Raw genomic sequence first — 22,453 nt, 5'->3', positions numbered from 1 at the left:
CTACATCACATGACTATTTCTACAGCACATGACTATTTCTACATCACATGACTATTTTTACATCACATGACTATTTTTACATTACCTGACTATTTCTACAGCACATGACTATTTCTACATCACATGACTATTTTTACATCACATGACTATTTCTACATCACATGACTATTTTTACATTACCTGACTATTTCTACATCACATGACTATTTTTACATTACCTGACTATTTCTACATCACATGACTATTTTTACATTACCTGACTATTTCTACATCACATGACTATTTCTACATCACATGACTATTTCTACATCACATGACTATTTCTACATCACATGACTATTTCTACAGCACATGACTATTTCTACATCACATGACTATTTCTACATCACATGACTATTTTTACATTACATGACTATTTCTACATCACATGACTATTTCTACAGCACATGACTATTTCTACATCACATGACTATTTCTACATCACATGACTATTTTTACATTACCTGACTATTTCTACAGCACATGACTATTTCTACATCACATGACTATTTTTACATCACATGACTATTTCTACATCACATGACTATTTCTACATCACATGACTATTTCTACATCACATGACTATTTCCACACCACATGACTATTTATACATCACATGACTATTTCCACACCACACGACTATTTCTACATCACATGACTATTTCTACATCACATGACTATTTCCACACCACATGACTATTTCTACATCACATGACTATTTCTACATCACATGACTATTTCTACATCACATGACTATTTCTACATCACATGACTATTTATACATCACATGACTATTTCCACACCACATGACTATTTCTACATCACATGACTATTTCTACATCACATTACTATTTCCACACCACATGACTATTTCTACATCACATGACTATTTCTACATCACATGACTATTTCCACACCACATGACTATTTCTACATCACATGACTATTTCTAGATCACATGACTATTTCTACATCACATGACTATTTCTACATCAAACTACTATTTCCACACCACATGACTATTTCTACATCACATGACTATTTCTAGATCACATGACTATTTCTACATCACATGACTATTTCTACATCACATGACTATTTCTACATCACATGACTATTTCTACATCAAACGACTATTTCCACACCACATGACTATTTCTACATCACATGACTATTTCTACATCACATGACTATTTCTACATCAAACGACTATTTCTGAATCACATGACTATTTCTAAATCACATGACTATTTCCACACCACATGACTATTTCTATATCACATGACTACATATACGTAAATTTATATGAGATGACTAAAGATTGTATCATCATCGTCATAATCAAACCTGTCTTTGAAGAAGCGTCGGAAGCCGAAGGCGGTGAGTTTAAGGATGGACTCCAGAACAAACATGGAGGTGAAGAAGTAGTTGCAGTACTTGAGAGCCAGATCCAGAGACTAGAATAGAGATGTGTGTCTTAGTGTCTTATTTGTTAGTTTGTGTGTACATGTGTGTGTAAGAGTGTGTTATTTTGTATGTGTGTCAACTTGTGACTCACACGACTCACAGATCATGACACGACTCACAGATCATGACACGACTCACAGATCATGACACGACTCACAGATCATGACACGACTCACGGATCATGACACGACTCACGGATCATGACACGACTCACAGATCATGACACGACTCACGGATCATGACACGACTCACGGATCATGACACGACTCACGGATCATGACACGACTCACAGATCATGACACGACTCACAGATCATGACACGACTCACAGATCATGACACGACTCACGGATCATGACACGACTCACGGATCATGACACGACTCACGGATCATGACACGACTCACGGATCATGACACGACTCACGGATCATGACACGACTCACAGATCATGACACGACTCACGGATCATGACACGACTCACGGATCATGACACGACTCACGGATCATGACACGACTCACAGATCATGACACGACTCACGGATCATGACACGACTCACAGATCATGACACGACTCACGGATCATGACACGACTCACAGATCATGACACGACTCACGGATCATGACACGACTCACAGATCATGACACGACTCACGGATCATGACACGACTCACGGATCATGACACGACTCACGGATCATGACACGACTCACAGATCATGACACGACTCACAGATCATGACACGACTCACGGATCATGACACGACTCACGGATCATGACACGACTCACGGATCATGACACGACTCACAGATCATGACACGACTCACGGATCATGACACGACTCACAGATCATGACACGACTCACGGATCATGACACGACTCACGGATCATGACACGACTCACGGATCATGACACGACTCACGGATCATGACACGACTCACAGATCATGACACGACTCACAGATCATGACACGACTCACGGATCATGACACGACTCACGGATCATGACACGACTCACAGATCATGACACGACTCACAGATCATGACACGACTCACAGATCATGACACGACTCACGGATCATGACACGACTCACAGATCATGACACGACTCACGGATCATGACACGACTCACGGATCATGACACGACTCACGGATCATGACACGACTCACAGATCATGACACGACTCACGGATCATGACACGACTCACGGATCATGACACGACTCACAGATCATGACACGACTCACGGATCATGACACGACTCACGGATCATGACACGACTCACAGATAATGACACGACTCACGGATCATGACACGACTCACAGATCATGACACGACTCACGGATCATGACACGACTCACAGATCATGACACGACTCACGGATCCTGACACGACTCACGGATCATGACACGACTCACGGATCATGACACGACTCACGGATCATGACACGACTCACAGATCATGACACGACTCACAGATCATGACACGACTCACAGATCATGACACGACTCACAGATCATGACACGACTCACAGATCATGACACGACTCACAGATCATGACACGACTCACAGATCATGACACGACTCACAGATCATGACACGACTCACAGATCATGACACGACTCACGGATCATGACACGACTCACAGATCATGACACGACTCACGGATCATGACACGACTCACGGATCATGACACGACTCACGGATCATGACACGACTCACGGATCATGACACGACTCACAGATCATGACACGACTCACAGATCATGACACGACTCACGGATCATGACACGACTCACGGATCATGACACGACTCACGGATCATGACACGATTCACGGATCATGACACGACTCACGGATCATGACACGACTCACGGATCATGACACGACTCACGGATCATGACACGACTCACAGATCATGACACGACTCACGGATCATGACACGACTCACGGATCATGACACGACTCACGGATCATGACATGACTCACGGATCATGACACGACTCACAGATCATGACACGACTCACGGATCATGACACGACTTACGGATCATGACACGACTCACGGATCATGACACGACTCACAGATCATGAGACGACTCACGGATCGAGACACGACTCACAGATCGACTCATGGATCATGACACGACTCACAGATCGAGACACGACTCACGGATCGACTCACGGGTCATGATATGACTCACAGATCATGACACGACTCACAGATCATGACACGACTCACGGATCATGACACGACTCACAGATCATGAGACGACTCACAGATCATGAGACGACTCACGGATCGAGACACGACTCACAGATCGACTCATGGATCATGACACGACTCACAGATCAAAACACGACTCACGGATCGACTCACGGGTCATGATACGACTCACAGATCGAGACACGACTCACGGATCGACTCACGGGTCATGATACGACTCACAGATCGAGACACGACTCACGGATCGAGACACGACTCACGGCTCATGGGTCATGACTCACCCTCGGCTGGTGGAAGTGCTCCAAGGACATGGTGATGACGTTGATGCAGATGATGAAGGTGATGACCAGGTCCAGGTAGTGGTTCGTGCACAAGGTGTGGATCATGAGTCTGAGGCGGCTGTAGCTGGAGAAGTACGGGACCTTCTGAGCTTCTGTGGAGCACAAAGGATTCAGTCATCTGGAGAACCTGACAATGGACAGATCTTACTCCTCCTCTTCTTCTCCATCCTCCGCTGGCGCTTCTCCTCCCTCCTCTTGGCCTCCTCCACCTCCTGGTGCTGACGACACTTGTGGAAGTTCTCCACCACGACCCCCACGAACATGTTGAGCACGAAGAAGCTGACGATGAGCAGGAAGGAGATGAAGTAGAGAAGCATCCACGGGTTGTTGTTGGTCAGCGGCTGCAGACGAGAGTCATGACGTGAAGCGACTCATCACAGACGAGTCAGTGACTCATCACAGACGAGTCACTGAGTCATTGAGTCTCTGGAGGAAAAGATCAGGAAAAACTTTTTCTGTTAATGTGACGTTTAAACAAGTTATTTATTCTTCTCTAGATCTTTATCTCCTCTGGACTCCACGACCACAGTGTGCTTCTACTTCCACCTGCTGGTCGACGCCCACAGCGTCCAGGCCGTGGTACATGATGTTGACCCAGCCGTCCTTGGAGGCCAGAACGAACAGAGACATCAGAGCCTGAAGAGAAGGTTTGGATGAAGGTTTGTCACGAGGCGTCAGGAAGCCAGATGTACCTGTCCCAGGTTGTCGAAGTTGTACTTGTGATGGACCCACTTGTAGTCGTTCTGCAGACAGTCAGACTTGTTGGTGATGTTCTTCACGTCCGGTCCGAAGCAGTAGAAGAACTTTCCTTTAAACAGCTGCAGAGAAACATGAGGAGCATCTGAACAAACATCTCCACCTGGATTGAAAGATGACTTTGGCCCCCTTCAGGAGCCACAGAGAACTGCAGTTGTAGGCGTTGATGTGTGTTTTCGTGTGTGTCTGTGTGTGTGTGTGTGTGTGTGTGTGTGTGTGTGTGTGTGTGTGTGTGTGTGTGTGTGTGTGTGTGTGTGTGTGTGTGTGTGTGTGTGTGTGTGTGTGTGTGTGCGTGTGTGTGTGAGTCTGTGTGTGTGTGTGTGTGTGTGTGTGTGTGTGTGTGTGTGTGTGTGTGTGTGTCTGTGTGTCTGTGTGTGTCTGTGTCGATGAGCATGAAGCTAAAATATCAGTTAAGAACAAGGATCAAATCAAGTTGATGGATTTTTTAAAACTTTCATTGTTCTCTGGCTCTACACAACACAACACAACACGAAAACACACAACTCCGGACGACACGACACGTCACATCACAGAAATACAACATGAAACGACACCACACAACACACCCCGGCACATCACAACACAGCATGACGGCGCGGCACAACACAACACTTAACAACACTAAAACACACAGTGTGGCATGACTCGGCATGACACGATACAACATTACACAACATGACACAACATTAAAGAATCTGGGTGTATGCTTTGACGAGGACTTATCATTTAACTCACACATAAAATAAATCTCACGGACTGCTTACTTCCACCTTCGTAACATTTCAAAAATTAGGCATTTCCTTCCTTTAGATGCTGCTGAGAAGCTCATCCATGCTTTTGTTACCTCCAGGCTGGACTATTGTAACTCTCTTCTGTCAGGCTGTTCTAAAAAGTCTCTCAGAACTCTTCAGCTCATTCAGAACTCTGCAGCTCGTGTCCTGACTAAGACTAAGAGGCGCGAACACATTTCCCCTGTACTGTCTTCCCTACATTGGCTTCCTGTAGAATTTAGAATACAATTTAAAATTCTTCTCCTAACCTATAAAGCCTTACATGGTCTAGCACCAACATACATTAAAGATTTAATCCAAACTTACCAACCCTCAAGGACCTTACGATCCCTAAACTCTGATCTACTAGTTATACCACAAATCTCTAAATGTAGATTCGGAGCCAGGGCCTTCAGTTTTCAAGCCCCTCTACTGTGGAACAAACTACCGGCTTCAGTCCGGAGGGCAGACACCCTCTCTATGTTTAAAAATAATCTTAAAACCTTACTTTTCGATAAAGCCTATAATTAACTTGACTGTTTATCTCTAGCTGTCATAACTAACAAAACTGTTTATCTTAGCTGCTATAGGCTGTGAATGCTGAAGGAGTTTTAGTTTTAGACACCAAGCTCTGTATATCCTTCTTTTCTCGCCGGGGCCATTCTGGCTTGGCCGGTTTGGGTGTGGGGGTCCGGCGGGTGGGGCCTGTGGGTGCCTTGGGCCTGGTGGTGGTGACCGCTGGTGCCGCGATGGCCCCGTGTGCCGGCGGGGGGGTGGCCCGCTTCCGGGGGGTTTTTGATGGTGCGTGGGGGCGGGTGCTGGCGGGGGTGGCTGGGGTGGTGGATGGGGGGTTGCGCTGGGGGCGGTGCTGGGGCTGGGGGGTTGCTGGTCCCGCCGACGGGGTCGGCGGGTGAACCGGCGGGGGTGGGGCTGGGGCTGGCCGGGTGTTCTGGATGACCTTCCGGCCCCGATGGCTTCACCTGGTCTGTGGTGGGGGGCCTGTCTTGGGGTGGGTGTCTGCTGCAGCGGTGGCTGTGGTCCTCTACCCGCCCTGTGTGGCATGTGCCGTGGTCGGGGGGTTTGTCGCCCTTGGTCCTGGGGGTTCGTGGCCGGGCTGGTCGGTCTTTCGAGGGCTTCCCGGTTGGGGGGGGGCACACTGGACGGCGCAGGCATTGGGCAGACCCATGTTACCGTAGTGACCATGTACCGCCCATGCAAGTGCTGCTGTCCCCCTGGGTGCTGCATGGTGGGTGGGGGCGGTGGCTGGGGGTCAGTACGTGTACCCCAAACTTCCCTCATGGGGAGGTGGGCTGCGGCTGTTGGGGACGGTCTACAGTTCAAAGACTGGGGGCCGTTCCCGGACGGCTGCAGCCCCATTGCCCCCGCCCTGCCCGCACAACCGTGGCCCCCCTGTGACCCGGTGCCTGGCCATTGCTCCCCCGGGCTCATGTGGTGGCACTCAACCCGGCTACTGGCCGTGTCCGCAGGGTATTGGGGGGGGTTCCGCCGCCGCTGCTGTGGTGGGTCCCCATCTCCTTGACTCGGTCCCCTGCTATGGACTTGGTGGCGGCCTGGCGGTCTGGGGGTCCTCCGTCGCCCGGCCTGGCCCCGGGGCCCTATCCCCTGACTGGTTCTTCTGGCTGCCCCTCTGCCCCGGTGCCTGCGCCTGGTGCCTCCCCCTCTCTGCTTCCTCGGTCGTCCTCGCCTGTGCTCGCCCTCTCGCGCCCCCGATGGTGGTCCGCCTTCTCGCTGGTGTTTGGGGTCGGCTCTGGTGGTTATCTCGCCTGCCGGGTCCTGGTCTCCCGCGGGTTCCTGCCGCGGCTTGGGCCCCTGTGTCTGGATCTGCTGTGCTAGGTATGTGCCCTCTGGCCTGGCTATTTCAACCCACCCCCCTCTCCCCTCTATATATCTTCACCCGTCACCGGAGTCTGTATACCTGTGTATTGTCTACATTTGTCCCAAACCCACACCTTTTTATTTCTCTCCCGGAGCCCCAGGGATCCACCTCCAGAGCGGTTGCTGATCCAGGGATCCACCTCCAGAGCTGCTGCTGATCCAGGATCTTCACCACGTCATCAGATCCCGAGTTCTCTCCAGCACCCCCATGGACCCTCCTACACTCTCCTCTTTTCTCTCACTATATCCTCCCTCACTCCTCTCCTTATCCATCTGTCTACCCCCCCATCCTTCCTCCCAGCCGGTCAAAGCGGCAGGCCGTCAACAATGAGTCGGGTTCCGCTCGAGGTTTCTGCTTCTAAAAGGAAGTTTTTCCTCACCATTGCTCACTGTACAGTGTTTTGTTTCTTGCTCTTTGTTGAATTGCTGGATCTATTTTTCCTTAATCAACTGTAGTCTTATTTCAACTGTATAGTGTCTTGAGATAACTTTGTTATGATAAGACACTTTAAATAAAATTGAATTGAATTACACAACATGACACGATACAACATTACACAACATGACACGATACAACATTACACAACATGACACGATACAACATTACACAACATGACACGATACAACATTACACAACATGACACGATACAACATTACACAACATGACATGATACAACATTACACAACATGACACGATACAACATTACACAACATGACATGATACAACATTACACAACATGACACGATACAACATTACACAACATGACATGATACAACATTACACAACATTACACAACATGACACGATACAACATTACACAACATGACACGATACAACATTACACAACATGACACGATACAACATTACACAACACGACACAACACAACATTACACAACACGACACAACACAACATTACACAACACGACACAACACAACATTACACAACACGACACAAAACAACATTACACAACACGACACAACACAACATTACACAACACGACACAACACAACATTACACAACACGACACAACACAACACGACACAACACAACATTACACAACACGACACAACAATCCTCACCTGGACCCCCAGGATGCCGAAGATGATGAAGAAGGCGCAGCAGATCAGGACGATGTTGCCGATGGGTTTGAGGGACGTGATGAGCGTCTCGACCACCAGCTTCAGACCCGGAGCTCTGCTGATCACTCTGCTCACAAACAAGGAATTGAACCAGCAACCATCACTAAAACACCTGAGCTACTACTACTGTGAGCCAATCATGTGACCAGCAGACGATCATGTGATCAAGTCGCTGGTGATTCAAACATATATTGAATTGAAAAGACTTCAAGACTTCACCTGAGAGGACGTAACATTTAAATATTCACCTGAGAGGACGTAACGTTTAAATATTCACCTGAGAGGACGTAACATTTAAATATTCACCTGAGAGGACGTAACATTTAAATATTCACCTGAGAGGACGTAACATTTAAATATTCACCTGAGAGGACGTAACATTTAAATATTCACCTGAAAGGACGTAACATTTAAATATTCACCTGAGAGGACGTAACTTTTAAATATTCACCTGAGAGGACGTAACGTTTAAATATTCACCTGAGAGGACGTAACATTTAAATATTCACCTGAGAGGACGTAACGTTTAAATATTCACCTGAGAGGACGTAACGTTTAAATATTCACCTGAGAGGACGTAACGTTTAAATATTCACCTGAGAGGACGTAACGTTTAAATATTCACCTGAGAGGACGTAACGTTTAAATATTCACCTGAGAGGACGTAACATTTAAATATTCACCTGAGAGGACGTAACGTTTAAATATTCACCTGAGAGGACGTAACGTTTAAATATTCACCTGAGAGGACGTAACGTTTAAATATTCACCTGAGAGGACGTAACATTTAAATATTCACCTGAGAGGACGTAACATTTAAATATTCACCTGAGAGGACGTAACATTTAAATATTCACCTGAGAGGACGTAACGTTTAAATATTCACCTGAGAGGACGTAACGTTTAAATATTCACCTGAGAGGACGTAACGTTTAAATATTCACCTGAGAGGACGTAACGTTTAAATATTCACCTGAGAGGACGTAACGTTTAAATATTCACCTGAGAGGACGTAACGTTTAAATATTCACCTGAGAGGACGTAACATTTAAATATTCACCTGAGAGGACGTAACATTTAAATATTCACCTGAGAGGACGTAACATTCAAATATTCACCTGAGAGGACGTAACGTTTAAATATTCACCTGAGAGGACGTAACTTTTAAATATTCACCTGAGAGGACGTAACATTTAAATATTCACCTGAGAGGACGTAACATTTAAATATTCACCTGAGAGGACGTAACGTTTAAATATTCACCTGAGAGGACGTAACGTTTAAATATTCACCTGAGAGGACGTAACATTTAAATATTCACCTGAGAGGACGTAACGTTTAAATATTCACCTGAGAGGACGTAACATTTAAATATTCACCTGAGAGGACGTAACGTTTAAATATTCACCTGAGAGGACGAAACGTTTAAATATTCACCTGAGAGGACGTAACGTTTAAATATTCACCTGAGAGGACGAAACGTTTAAATATTCACCTGAGAGGACGTAACATTTAAAAATTCACCTGAGAGGACGTAACGTTTAAATATTCACCTGAGAGGACGTAACGTTTAAATATTCACCTGAGAGGACGTAACGTTTAAATATTCACCTGAGAGGACGTAACATTTAAATATTCACCTGAGAGGACATAACGTTTAAATATTCACCTGAGAGGACGTAACGTTTAAATATTCACCTGAGAGGACGTAACGTTTAAATATTCACCTGAGAAGACGTAACATTTAAATATTCACCTGAGAGGACGTAACATTTAAATATTCACCTGAGAGGACGTAACGTTTAAATATTCACCTGAGAAGACGTAACATTTAAATATTCACCTGAGAGGACGTAACATTTAAATATTCACCTGAGAGGACGTAACATTTAAATATTCACCTGAGAGGACGTAACGTTTAAATATTCACCTGAGAGGACGTAACGTTTAAATATTCACCTGAGAAGACGTAACATTTAAATATTCACCTGAGAGGACGTAACATTTAAATATTCACCTGAGAGGACGTAACGTTTAAATATTCACCTGAGAGGACGTAACATTTAAATATTCACCTGAGAGGACGTAACATTTAAATATTCACCTGAGAGGACGTAACGTTTAAATATTCACCTGAGAGGACGTAACATTTAAATATTCAACTGAGAGGACGTAACGTTTAAATATTCACCTGAGAGGACGTAACGTTTAAATATTCACCTGAGAGGACGTAACGTTTAAATATTCACCTGAGAGGACGTAACATTTAAATATTCACCTGAGAGGACGTAACGTTTAAATATTCACCTGAGAGGACGTAACGTTTAAATATTCACCTGAGAGGACGTAACATTTAAATATTCACCTGAGAGGACGTAACGTTTAAATATTCACCTGAGAGGACGTAACGTTTAAATATTCACCTGAGAGGACGTAACATTTAAATATTCACCTGAGAGGACGTAACGTTTAAATATTCACCTGAGAGGACGTAACATTTAAATATTCACCTGAGAGGACGTAACATTTAAATATTCACCTGAGAGGACGTAACATTTAAATATTCACCTGAGAGGACGTAACATTTAAATATTCACCTGAGAGGACGTAACATTTAAATATTCACCTAGAGGACGTAACGTTTAAATATTCACCTGAGAGGACGTAACGTTTAAATATTCACCTGAGAGGACGTAACGTTTAAATATTCACCTGAGAGGACGTAACATTTAAATATTCACCTGAGAGGACGTAACATTTAAATATTCACCTGAGAGGACGTAACGTTTAAATATTCACCTGAGAGGACGTAACATCTAAATATTCACCTGAGAGGACGTAACATTTAAATATTCACCTGAGAGGACGTAACGTTTAAATATTCACCTGAGAGGACGTAACATTTAAATATTCACCTGAGAGGACGTAACATTTAAATATTCACCTGAGAGGACGTAACATTTAAATATTCACCTGAGAGGACGTAACATTTAAATATTCACCTGAGAGGACGTAACATCTAAATATTCACCTGAGAGGACGTAACGTTTAAATATTCACCTGAGAGGACGTAACGTTTAAATATTCACCTGAGAGGACGTAACATCTAAATATTCACCTGAGAGGACGTAACATTTAAATATTCACCTGAGAGGACGTAACGTTTAAATATTCACCTGAGAGGACGTAACATTTAAATATTCACCTGAGAGGACGTAACGTTTAAATATTCACCTGAGAGGACGTAACGTTTAAATATTCACCTGAGAGGACGTAACATTTAAATATTCACCTGAGAGGACGTAACGTTTAAATATTCACCTGAGAGGACGTAACGTTTAAATATTCACCTGAGAGGACGTAACGTTTAAATATTCACCTGAGAGGACGTAACGTTTAAATATTCAACTGAGAGGACGTAACGTTTAAATATTCACCTGAGAGGACGTAACGTTTAAATATTCACCTGAGAGGACGTAACATTTAAATATTCACCTGAGAGGACGTAACATTTAAATATTCACCTGAGAGGACGTAACGTTTAAATATTCACCTGAGAGGACGTAACGTTTAAATATTCACCTGAGAGGACGTAACATTTAAATATTCACCTGAGAGGACGTAACGTTTAAATATTCACCTGAGAGGACGTAACGTTTAAATATTCACCTGAGAGGACGTAACATTTAAATATTCACCTGAGAGGACGTAACGTTTAAATATTCACCTGAGAGGACGTAACGTTTAAATATTCACCTGAGAGGACGTAACATTTAAATATTCACCTGAGAGGACGTAACGTTTAAATATTCACCTGAGAGGACGTAACATTTAAATATTCACCTGAGAGGACGTAACATTTAAATATTCACCTGAGAGGACGTAACATTTAAATATTCACCTGAGAGGACGTAACATTTAAATATTCACCTGAGAGGACGTAACATTTAAATATTCACCTAGAGGACGTAACGTTTAAATATTCACCTGAGAGGACGTAACGTTTAAATATTCACCTGAGAGGACGTAACATTTAAATATTCACCTGAGAGGACGTAACATTTAAATATTCACCTGAGAGGACGTAACATTTAAATATTCACCTGAGAGGACGTAACGTTTAAATATTCACCTGAGAGGACGTAACATCTAAATATTCACCTGAGAGGACGTAACATTTAAATATTCACCTGAGAGGACGTAACGTTTAAATATTCACCTGAGAGGACGTAACATTTAAATATTCACCTGAGAGGACGTAACATTTAAATATTCACCTGAGAGGACGTAACATTTAAATATTCACCTGAGAGGACGTAACATTTAAATATTCACCTGAGAGGACGTAACATCTAAATATTCACCTGAGAGGACGTAACGTTTAAATATTCACCTGAGAGGACGTAACGTTTAAATATTCACCTGAGAGGACGTAACATCTAAATATTCACCTGAGAGGACGTAACATTTAAATATTCACCTGAGAGGACGTAACGTTTAAATATTCACCTGAGAGGACGTAACATTTAAATATTCACCTGAGAGGACGTAACGTTTAAATATTCACCTGAGAGGACGTAACGTTTAAATATTCACCTGAGAAGACGTAACATTTAAATATTCACCTGAGAGGACGTAACATTTAAATATTCACCTGAGAGGACGTAACGTTTAAATATTCACCTGAGAGGACGTAACATTTAAATATTCACCTGAGAGGACGTAACATTTAAATATTCACCTGAGAGGACGTAACGTTTAAATATTCACCTGAGAGGACGTAACGTTTAAATATTCACCTGAGAGGACGTAACATTTAAATATTCACCTGAGAGGACGTAACATTTAAATATTCACCTGAGAGGACGTAACATTTAAATATTCACCTGAGAGGACGTAACGTTTAAATATTCACCTGAGAGGACGTAACGTTTAAATATTCACCTGAGAGGACGTAACATTTAAATATTCACCTGAGAGGACGTAACGTTTAAATATTCACCTGAGAGGACGTAACGTTTAAATATTCACCTGAGAGGACGTAACATTTAAATATTCACCTGAGAGGACGTAACGTTTAAATATTCACCTGAGAGGACGTAACATTTAAATATTCACCTGAGAGGACGTAACATTTAAATATTCACCTGAGAGGACGTAACATTTAAATATTCACCTGAGAGGACGTAACATTTAAATATTCACCTGAGAGGACGTAACGTTTAAATATTCACCTGAGAGGACGTAACGTTTAAATATTCACCTGAGAGGACGTAACATTTAAATATTCACCTGAGAGGACGTAACATTTAAATATTCACCTGAGAGGACGTAACATTTAAATATTCACCTGAGAGGACGTAACGTTTAAATATTCACCTGAGAGGACGTAACGTTTAAATATTCACCTGAGAGGACGTAACGTTTAAATATTCACCTGAGAGGACGTAACATTTAAATATTCACCTGAGAGGACGTAACATTTAAATATTCACCTGAGAGGACGTAACATTTAAATATTCACCTGAGAGGACGTAACATTTAAATATTCACCTGAGAGGACGTAACGTTTAAATATTCACCTGAGAGGACGTAACATTTAAATATTCACCTGAGAGGACGTAACATTTAAATATTCACCTGAGAGGACGTAACATTTAAATATTCACCTGAGAGGACGTAACATTTAAATATTCACCTGAGAGGACGTAACATCTAAATATTCACCTGAGAGGACGTAACGTTTAAATATTCACCTGAGAGGACGTAACGTTTAAATATTCACCTGAGAGGACGTAACATCTAAATATTCACCTGAGAGGACGTAACATTTAAATATTCACCTGAGAGGACGTAACGTTTAAATATTCACCTGAGAGGACGTAACATCTAAATATTCACCTGAGGACGTAACATTTAAATATTCACCAGGACGTAACGTTTAAATATTCACCTGAGAGGACGTAACGTTTAAATATTCACCTGAGAGGACGTAACATTTAAATATTCACCTGAGAGGACGTAACGTTTAAATATTCACCTGAGAGGACGTAACGTTTAAATATTCACCTGAGAGGACGTAACATTTAAATATTCACCTGAGAGGACGTAACAGTTTAAATATTCACCTGAGAGGACGTAACGTTTAAATATTCACCTGAGAGGACGTAACATTTAAATATTCACCTGAGAGGACGTAACGTTTAAATATTCACCTGAGAGGACGTAACGTTTAAATATTCACCTGAGAGGACGTAACATTTAAATATTCACCTGAGAGGACGTAACGTTTAAATATTCACCTGAGAGGACGTAACGTTTAAATATTCACCTGAGAGGACGTAACATTTAAATATTCACCTGAGAGGACGTAACGTTTAAATATTCACCTGAGAGGACGTAACGTTTAAATATTCACCTGAGAGGACGTAACATTTAAATATTCACCTGAGAGGACGTAACATTTAAATATTCACCTGAGAGGACGTAACGTTTAAATATTCACCTGAGAGGACGTAACATTTAAATATTCACCTGAGAGGACGTAACGTTTAAATATTCACCTGAGAGGACGTAACATTTAAATATTCACCTGAGAGGACGTAACATTTAAATATTCACCTGAGAGGACGTAACATTTAAATATTCACCTGAGAGGACGTAACATTTAAATATTCACCTGAGAGGACGTAACATTTAAATATTCACCTGAGAGGACGTAACGTTTAAATATTCACCTGAGAGGACGTAACGTTTAAATATTCACCTGAGAGGACGTAACGTTTAAATATTCACCTGAGAGGACGTAACATTTAAATATTCACCTGAGAGGACGTAACGTTTAAATATTCACCTGAGAGGACGTAACGTTTAAATATTCACCTGAGAGGACGTAACGTTTAAATATTCACCTGAGAGGACGTAACGTTTAAATATTCACCTGAGAGGACGTAACGTTTAAATATTCACCTGAGAGGACGTAACATTTAAATATTCACCTGAGAGGACGTAACGTTTAAATATTCACCTGAGAGGACGTAACATTTAAATATTCACCTGAGAGGACGTAACGTTTAAATATTCACCTGAGAGGACGTAACGTTTAAATATTCACCTGAGAGGACGTAACATTTAAATATTCACCTGAGAGGACGTAACATTTAAATATTCACCTGAGAGGACGTAACGTTTAAATATTCACCTGAGAGGACGTAACATTTAAATATTCACCTGAGAGGACGTAACGTTTAAATATTCACCTGAGAGGACGTAACGTTTAAATATTCACCTGAGAGGACGTAACATTTAAATATTCACCTGAGAGGACGTAACATTTAAATATTCACCTGAGAGGACGTAACATTTAAATATTCACCTGAGAGGACGTAACATTTAAATATTCACCTGAGAGGACGTAACATTTAAATATTCACCTGAGAGGACGTAACGTTTAAATATTCACCTGAGAGGACGTAACATTTAAATATTCACCTGAGAGGACGTAACGTTTAAATATTCACCTGAGAGGACGTAACGTTTAAATATTCACCTGAGAGGACGTAACATTTAAATATTCACCTGAGAGGACGTAACATTTAAATATTCACCTGAGAGGACGTAACGTTTAAATATTCACCTGAGAGGACGTAACATTTAAATATTCACCTGAGAGGACGTAACGTTTAAATATTCACCTGAGAGGACGTAACGTTTAAATATTCACCTGAGAGGACGTAACGTTTAAATATTCACCTGAGAGGACGTAACATTTAAATATTCACCTGAGAGGACGTAACGTTTAAATATTCACCTGAGAGGACGTAACATTTAAATATTCACCTGAGAGGACGTAACGTTTAAATATTCACCTGAGAGGACGTAACGTTTAAATATTCACCTGAGAGGACGTAACGTTTAAATATTCACCTGAGAGGACGTAACATTTAAATATTCACCTGAGAGGACGTAACGTTTAAATATTCACCTGAGAGGACGTAACGTTTAAATATTCACCTGAGAGGACGTAACGTTTAAATATTCACCTGAGAGGACGTAACATTTAAATATTCACCTGAGAGGACGTAACATTTAAATATTCACCTGAGAGGACGTAACGTTTAAATATTCACCTGAGAGGACGTAACATTTAAATATTCACCTGAGAGGACGTAACATTTAAATATTCACCTGAGAGGACGTAACGTTTAAATATTCACCTGAGAGGACGTAACATTTAAATATTCACCTGAGAGGACGTAACATTTAAATATTCACCTGAGAGGACGTAACGTTTAAATATTCACCTGAGAGGACGTAACATTTAAATATTCACCTGAGAGGACGTAACATTTAAATATTCACCTGAGAGGACGTAACATTTAAATATTCACCTGAGAGGACGTAACATTTAAATATTCACCTGAGAGGACGTAACGTTTAAATATTCACCTGAGAGGACGTAACGTTTAAATATTCACCTGAGAGGACGTAACATTTAAATATTCACCTGAGAGGACGTAACATTTAAATATTCACCTGAGAGGACGTAACATTTAAATATTCACCTGAGAGGACGTAACGTTTAAATATTCACCTGAGAGGACGTAACATCTAAATATTCACCTGAGAGGACGTAACATTTAAATATTCACCTGAGAGGACGTAACGTTTAAATATTCACCTGAGAGGACGTAACATTTAAATATTCACCTGAGAGGACGTAACATTTAAATATTCACCTGAGAGGACGTAACATTTAAATATTCACCTGAGAGGACGTAACATTTAAATATTCACCTGAGAGGACGTAACATCTAAATATTCACCTGAGAGGACGTAACGTTTAAATATTCACCTGAGAGGACGTAACGTTTAAATATTCACCTGAGAGGACGTAACATCTAAATATTCACCTGAGAGGACGTAACATTTAAATATTCACCTGAGAGGACGTAACGTTTAAATATTCACCTGAGAGGACGTAACATCTAAATATTCACCTGAGAGGACGTAACATTTAAATATTCACCTGAGAGGACGTAACGTTTAAATATTCACCTGAGAGGACGTAACATTTAAATATTCACCTGAGAGGACGTAACATTTAAATATTCACCTGAGAGGACGTAACGTTTAAATATTCACCTGAGAGGACGTAACATTTAAATATTCACCTGAGAGGACGTAACGTTTAAATATTCACCTGAGAGGACGTAACGTTTAAATATTCACCTGAGAGGACGTAACATTTAAATATTCACCTGAGAGGACGTAACGTTTAAATATTCACCTGAGAGGACGTAACGTTTAAATATTCACCTGAGAGGACGTAACATTTAAATATTCACCTGAGGACGTAACATCTAAATATTCACCTGAGAGGACGTAACATTTAAATATTCACCTGAGGACGTAACATTTAAATATTCACCTGAGAGGACGTAACGTTTAAATATTCACCTGAGAGGACGTTACATTTAAATATTCACCTGAGAGGACGTAACATTTAAATATTCACCTGAGAGGACGTAACGTTTAAATATTCACCTGAGAGGACGTAACATTTAAATATTCACCTGAGAGGACGTAACGTTTAAATATTCACCTGAGAGGACGTAACGTTTAAATATTCACCTGAGAGGACGTAACGTTTAAATATTCACCTGAGAAGACGTAACATTTAAATATTCACCTGAGAGGACGTAACATTTAAATATTCACCTGAGAGGACGTAACATTTAAATATTCACCTGAGAGGACGTAACATTTAAATATTCACCTGAGAGGACGTAACGTTTAAATATTCACCTGAGAGGACGTAACGTTTAAATATTCACCTGAGAGGACGTAACGTTTAAATATTCACCTGAGAGGACGTAACATTTAAATATTCACCTGAGAGGACGTAACATTTAAATATTCACCTGAGAGGACGTAACGTTTAAATATTCACCTGAGAGGACGTAACATTTAAATATTCACCTGAGAGGACGTAACGTTTAAATATTCACCTGAGAGGACGTAACGTTTAAATATTCACCTGAGAGGACGTAACATTTAAATATTCACCTGAGAGGACGTAACGTTTAAATATTCACCTGAGAGGACGTAACGTTTAAATATTCACCTGAGAGGACGTAACATTTAAATATTCACCTGAGGACGTAACATCTAAATATTCACCTGAGAGGACGTAACATTTAAATATTCACCTGAGGACGTAACATTTAAATATTCACCTGAGAGGACGTAACGTTTAAATATTCACCTGAGAGGACGTAACGTTTAAATATTCACCTGAGAGGACGTAACATTTAAATATTCACCTGAGAGGACGTAACATTTAAATATTCACCTGAGAGGACGTAACGTTTAAATATTCACCTGAGAGGACGTAACATTTAAATATTCACCTGAGAGGACGTAACGTTTAAATATTCACCTGAGAGGACGTAACGTTTAAATATTCACCTGAGAGGACGTAACATTTAAATATTCACCTGAGAAGACGTAACATTTAAATATTCACCTGAGAGGACGTAACATTTAAATATTCACCTGAGAGGACGTAACATTTAAATATTCACCTGAGAGGACGTAACATTTAAATATTCACCTGAGAGGACGTAACGTTTAAATATTCACCTGAGAGGACGTAACGTTTAAATATTCACCTGAGAGGACGTAACGTTTAAATATTCACCTGAGAGGACGTAACATTTAAATATTCACCTGAGAGGACGTAACGTTTAAATATTCACCTGAGAGGACGTAACGTTTAAATATTCACCTGAGAGGACGTAACATTTAAATATTCACCTGAGAGGACGTAACGTTTAAATATTCACCTGAGAGGACGTAACGTTTAAATATTCACCTGAGAGGACGTAACATTTAAATATTCACCTGAGAGGACGTAACGTTTAAATATTCACCTGAGAGGACGTAACATTTAAATATTCACCTGAGAGGACGTAACGTTTAAATATTCACCTGAGAGGACGTAACGTTTAAATATTCACCTGAGAGGACGTAACATTTAAATATTCACCTGAGAGGACGTAACATTTAAATATTCACCTGAGAGGACGTAACGTTTAAATATTCACCTGAGAGGACGTAACATTTAAATATTCACCTGAGAGGACGTAACATTTAAATATTCACCTGAGAGGACGTAACGTTTAAATATTCACCTGAGAGGACGTAACGTTTAAATATTCACCTGAGAGGACGTAACATTTAAATATTCACCTGAGAGGACGTAACATTTAAATATTCACCTGAGAGGACGTAACATTTAAATATTCACCTGAGAGGACGTAACATTTAAATATTCACCTGAGAGGACGTAACGTTTAAATATTCACCTGAGAGGACGTAACGTTTAAATATTCACCTGAGAGGACGTAACATTTAAATATTCACCTGAGAGGACGTAACATTTAAATATTCACCTGAGAGGACGTAACATTTAAATATTCACCTGAGAGGACGTAACATTTAAATATTCACCTGAGAAGACGTAACGTTTAAATATTCACCTGAGAGGACGTAACATTTAAATATTCACCTGAGAGGACGTAACGTTTAAATATTCACCTGAGAGGACGTAACGTTTAAATATTCACCTGAGAGGACGTAACGTTTAAATATTCACCTGAGAGGACGTAACATTTAAATATTCACCTGAGAGGACGTAACGTTTAAATATTCACCTGAGAGGACGTAACATTTAAATATTCACCTGAGAGGACGTAACATTTAAATATTCACCTGAGAGGACGTAACATTTAAATATTCACCTGAGAGGACGTAACGTTTAAATATTCACCTGAGAGGACGTAACGTTTAAATATTCACCTGAGAGGACGTAACATTTAAATATTCACCTGAGAGGACGTAACATTTAAATATTCACCTGAGAGGACGTAACATTTAAATATTCACCTGAGAGGACGTAACGTTTAAATATTCACCTGAGAGGACGTAACGTTTAAATATTCACCTGAGAGGACGTAACGTTTAAATATTCACCTGAGAGGACGTAACGTTTAAATATTCACCTGAGAGGACGTAACATTTAAATATTCACCTGAGAGGACGTAACGTTTAAATATTCACCTGAGAGGACGTAACATTTAAATATTCACCTGAGAGGACGTAACGTTTAAATATTCACCTGAGAGGACGTAACGTTTAAATATTCACCTGAGAGGACGTAACGTTTAAATATTCACCTGAGAGGACGTAACGTTTAAATATTCACCTGAGAGGACGTAACATTTAAATATTCACCTGAGAGGACGTAACATTTAAATATTCACCTGAGAGGACGTAACGTTTAAATATTCACCTGAGAGGACGTAACATTTAAATATTCACCTGAGAGGACGTAACATTTAAATATTCACCTGAGAGGACGTAACATTTAAATATTCACCTGAGAGGACGTAACGTTTAAATATTCACCTGAGAGGACGTAACATTTAAATATTCACCTGAGAGGACGTTACATTTAAATATTCACCTGAGAGGACGTAACGTTTAAATATTCACCTGAGAGGACGTAACATTTAAATATTCACCTGAGAGGACGTAACGTTTAAATATTCACCTGAGAGGACGTAACGTTTAAATATTCACCTGAGAGGACGTAACGTTTAAATATTCACCTGAGAGGACGTAACATTTAAATATTCACCTGAGAGGACGTAACGTTTAAATATTCACCTGAGAGGACGTAACGTTTAAATATTCACCTGAGAGGACGTAACATTTAAATATTCACCTGAGAGGACGTAACATTTAAATATTCACCTGAGAGGACGTAACATTTAAATATTCACCTGAGAGGACGTAACATTTAAATATTCACCTGAGAGGACGTAACGTTTAAATATTCACCTGAGAGGACGTAACATTTAAATATTCACCTGAGAGGACGTAACATTTAAATATTCACCTGAGAGGACGTAACATTTAAATATTCACCTGAGAGGACGTAACGTCCTCAGAAGCCTCAACACCCTCAGGACTCCTAAGATCTTCGCTCCTCCTGCCATCGACACGACGATGTCCATCAACGAAACAAACACCAGGAAACCGTCCAAGATGTTCCAACTGCTGCGTAGATACGACTGATCGCCCAGGTATAGACCCATGGACACCACCTATTGCACAGAGTCATGTGACTGCACCACACAAGTACACACAAGTACACACATGTACACACATGTACACACGTATAGACCCATGGACACCACCTATTGCACAGAGTCATGTGACTGCACCACACAAGTACACACAAGTACACACATGTACACACGTATAGACCCATGGACACCACCTATTGCACAGAGTCATGTGACTGCACCTCACAAGTACACACAAGTACACACATGTACACACGTATAGACCCATGGACACCACCTATTGCACAGAGTCATGTGACTGCACCTCACAAGTACACACAAGTACACACAAGTACACACATGTACACACGTATAGACCCATGGACACCACCTATTGCACAGAGTCATGTGACTGCACCACACAAGTACACACAAGTACACACATGTACACACGTATAGACCCATGGACACCACCTATTGCACAGAGTCATGTGACTGCACCTCACAAGTACACACAAGTACACACAAGTACACACATGTACACACGTATAGACCCATGGACACCACCTATTGCACAGAGTCATGTGACTGCACCTCACAAGTACACACAAGTACACACAAGTACACACATGTACACACGTATAGACCCATGGACACCACCTATTGCACAGAGTCATGTGACTGCACCTCAC

The 22,453-nt window shown here is 41.3% G+C and overlaps 1 protein-coding gene across 1 annotated transcript in view; it reads right to left on the bottom strand.

Annotated features, from left to right (window-relative positions):
* Window positions 1-21,800, bottom strand: part of LOC148058212 (voltage-dependent T-type calcium channel subunit alpha-1I-like) — a gene marked incomplete at its 5' end in the record, with an annotated part of 55,924 nt that extends 34,124 nt beyond the window's left edge. Inside the window, 7 exons of the mRNA XM_087782588.1 lie at window positions 1,387-1,496; window positions 4,006-4,157; window positions 4,214-4,406; window positions 4,612-4,701; window positions 4,758-4,883; window positions 8,569-8,695; window positions 21,622-21,800. Of these exons, the coding sequence (XP_087638714.1) occupies window positions 1,387-1,496; window positions 4,006-4,157; window positions 4,214-4,406; window positions 4,612-4,701; window positions 4,758-4,883; window positions 8,569-8,695; window positions 21,622-21,800 (977 nt within the window). The remainder of the gene's footprint in view (window positions 1-1,386; window positions 1,497-4,005; window positions 4,158-4,213; window positions 4,407-4,611; window positions 4,702-4,757; window positions 4,884-8,568; window positions 8,696-21,621) is intronic.
* Between the last annotated feature and the right edge of the window lie 653 nt (window positions 21,801-22,453).

Source organism: Callionymus lyra, unplaced genomic scaffold (genome assembly GCF_982586985.1).
Source record: "Callionymus lyra unplaced genomic scaffold, fCalLyr1.hap1.1 HAP1_SCAFFOLD_131, whole genome shotgun sequence".
Lineage (NCBI taxonomy): Eukaryota > Metazoa > Chordata > Actinopteri > Syngnathiformes > Callionymidae > Callionymus > Callionymus lyra.
Note: the sequence above shows the minus strand (reverse complement) of the source record. Positions and strands in the feature narration are given on the sequence as shown.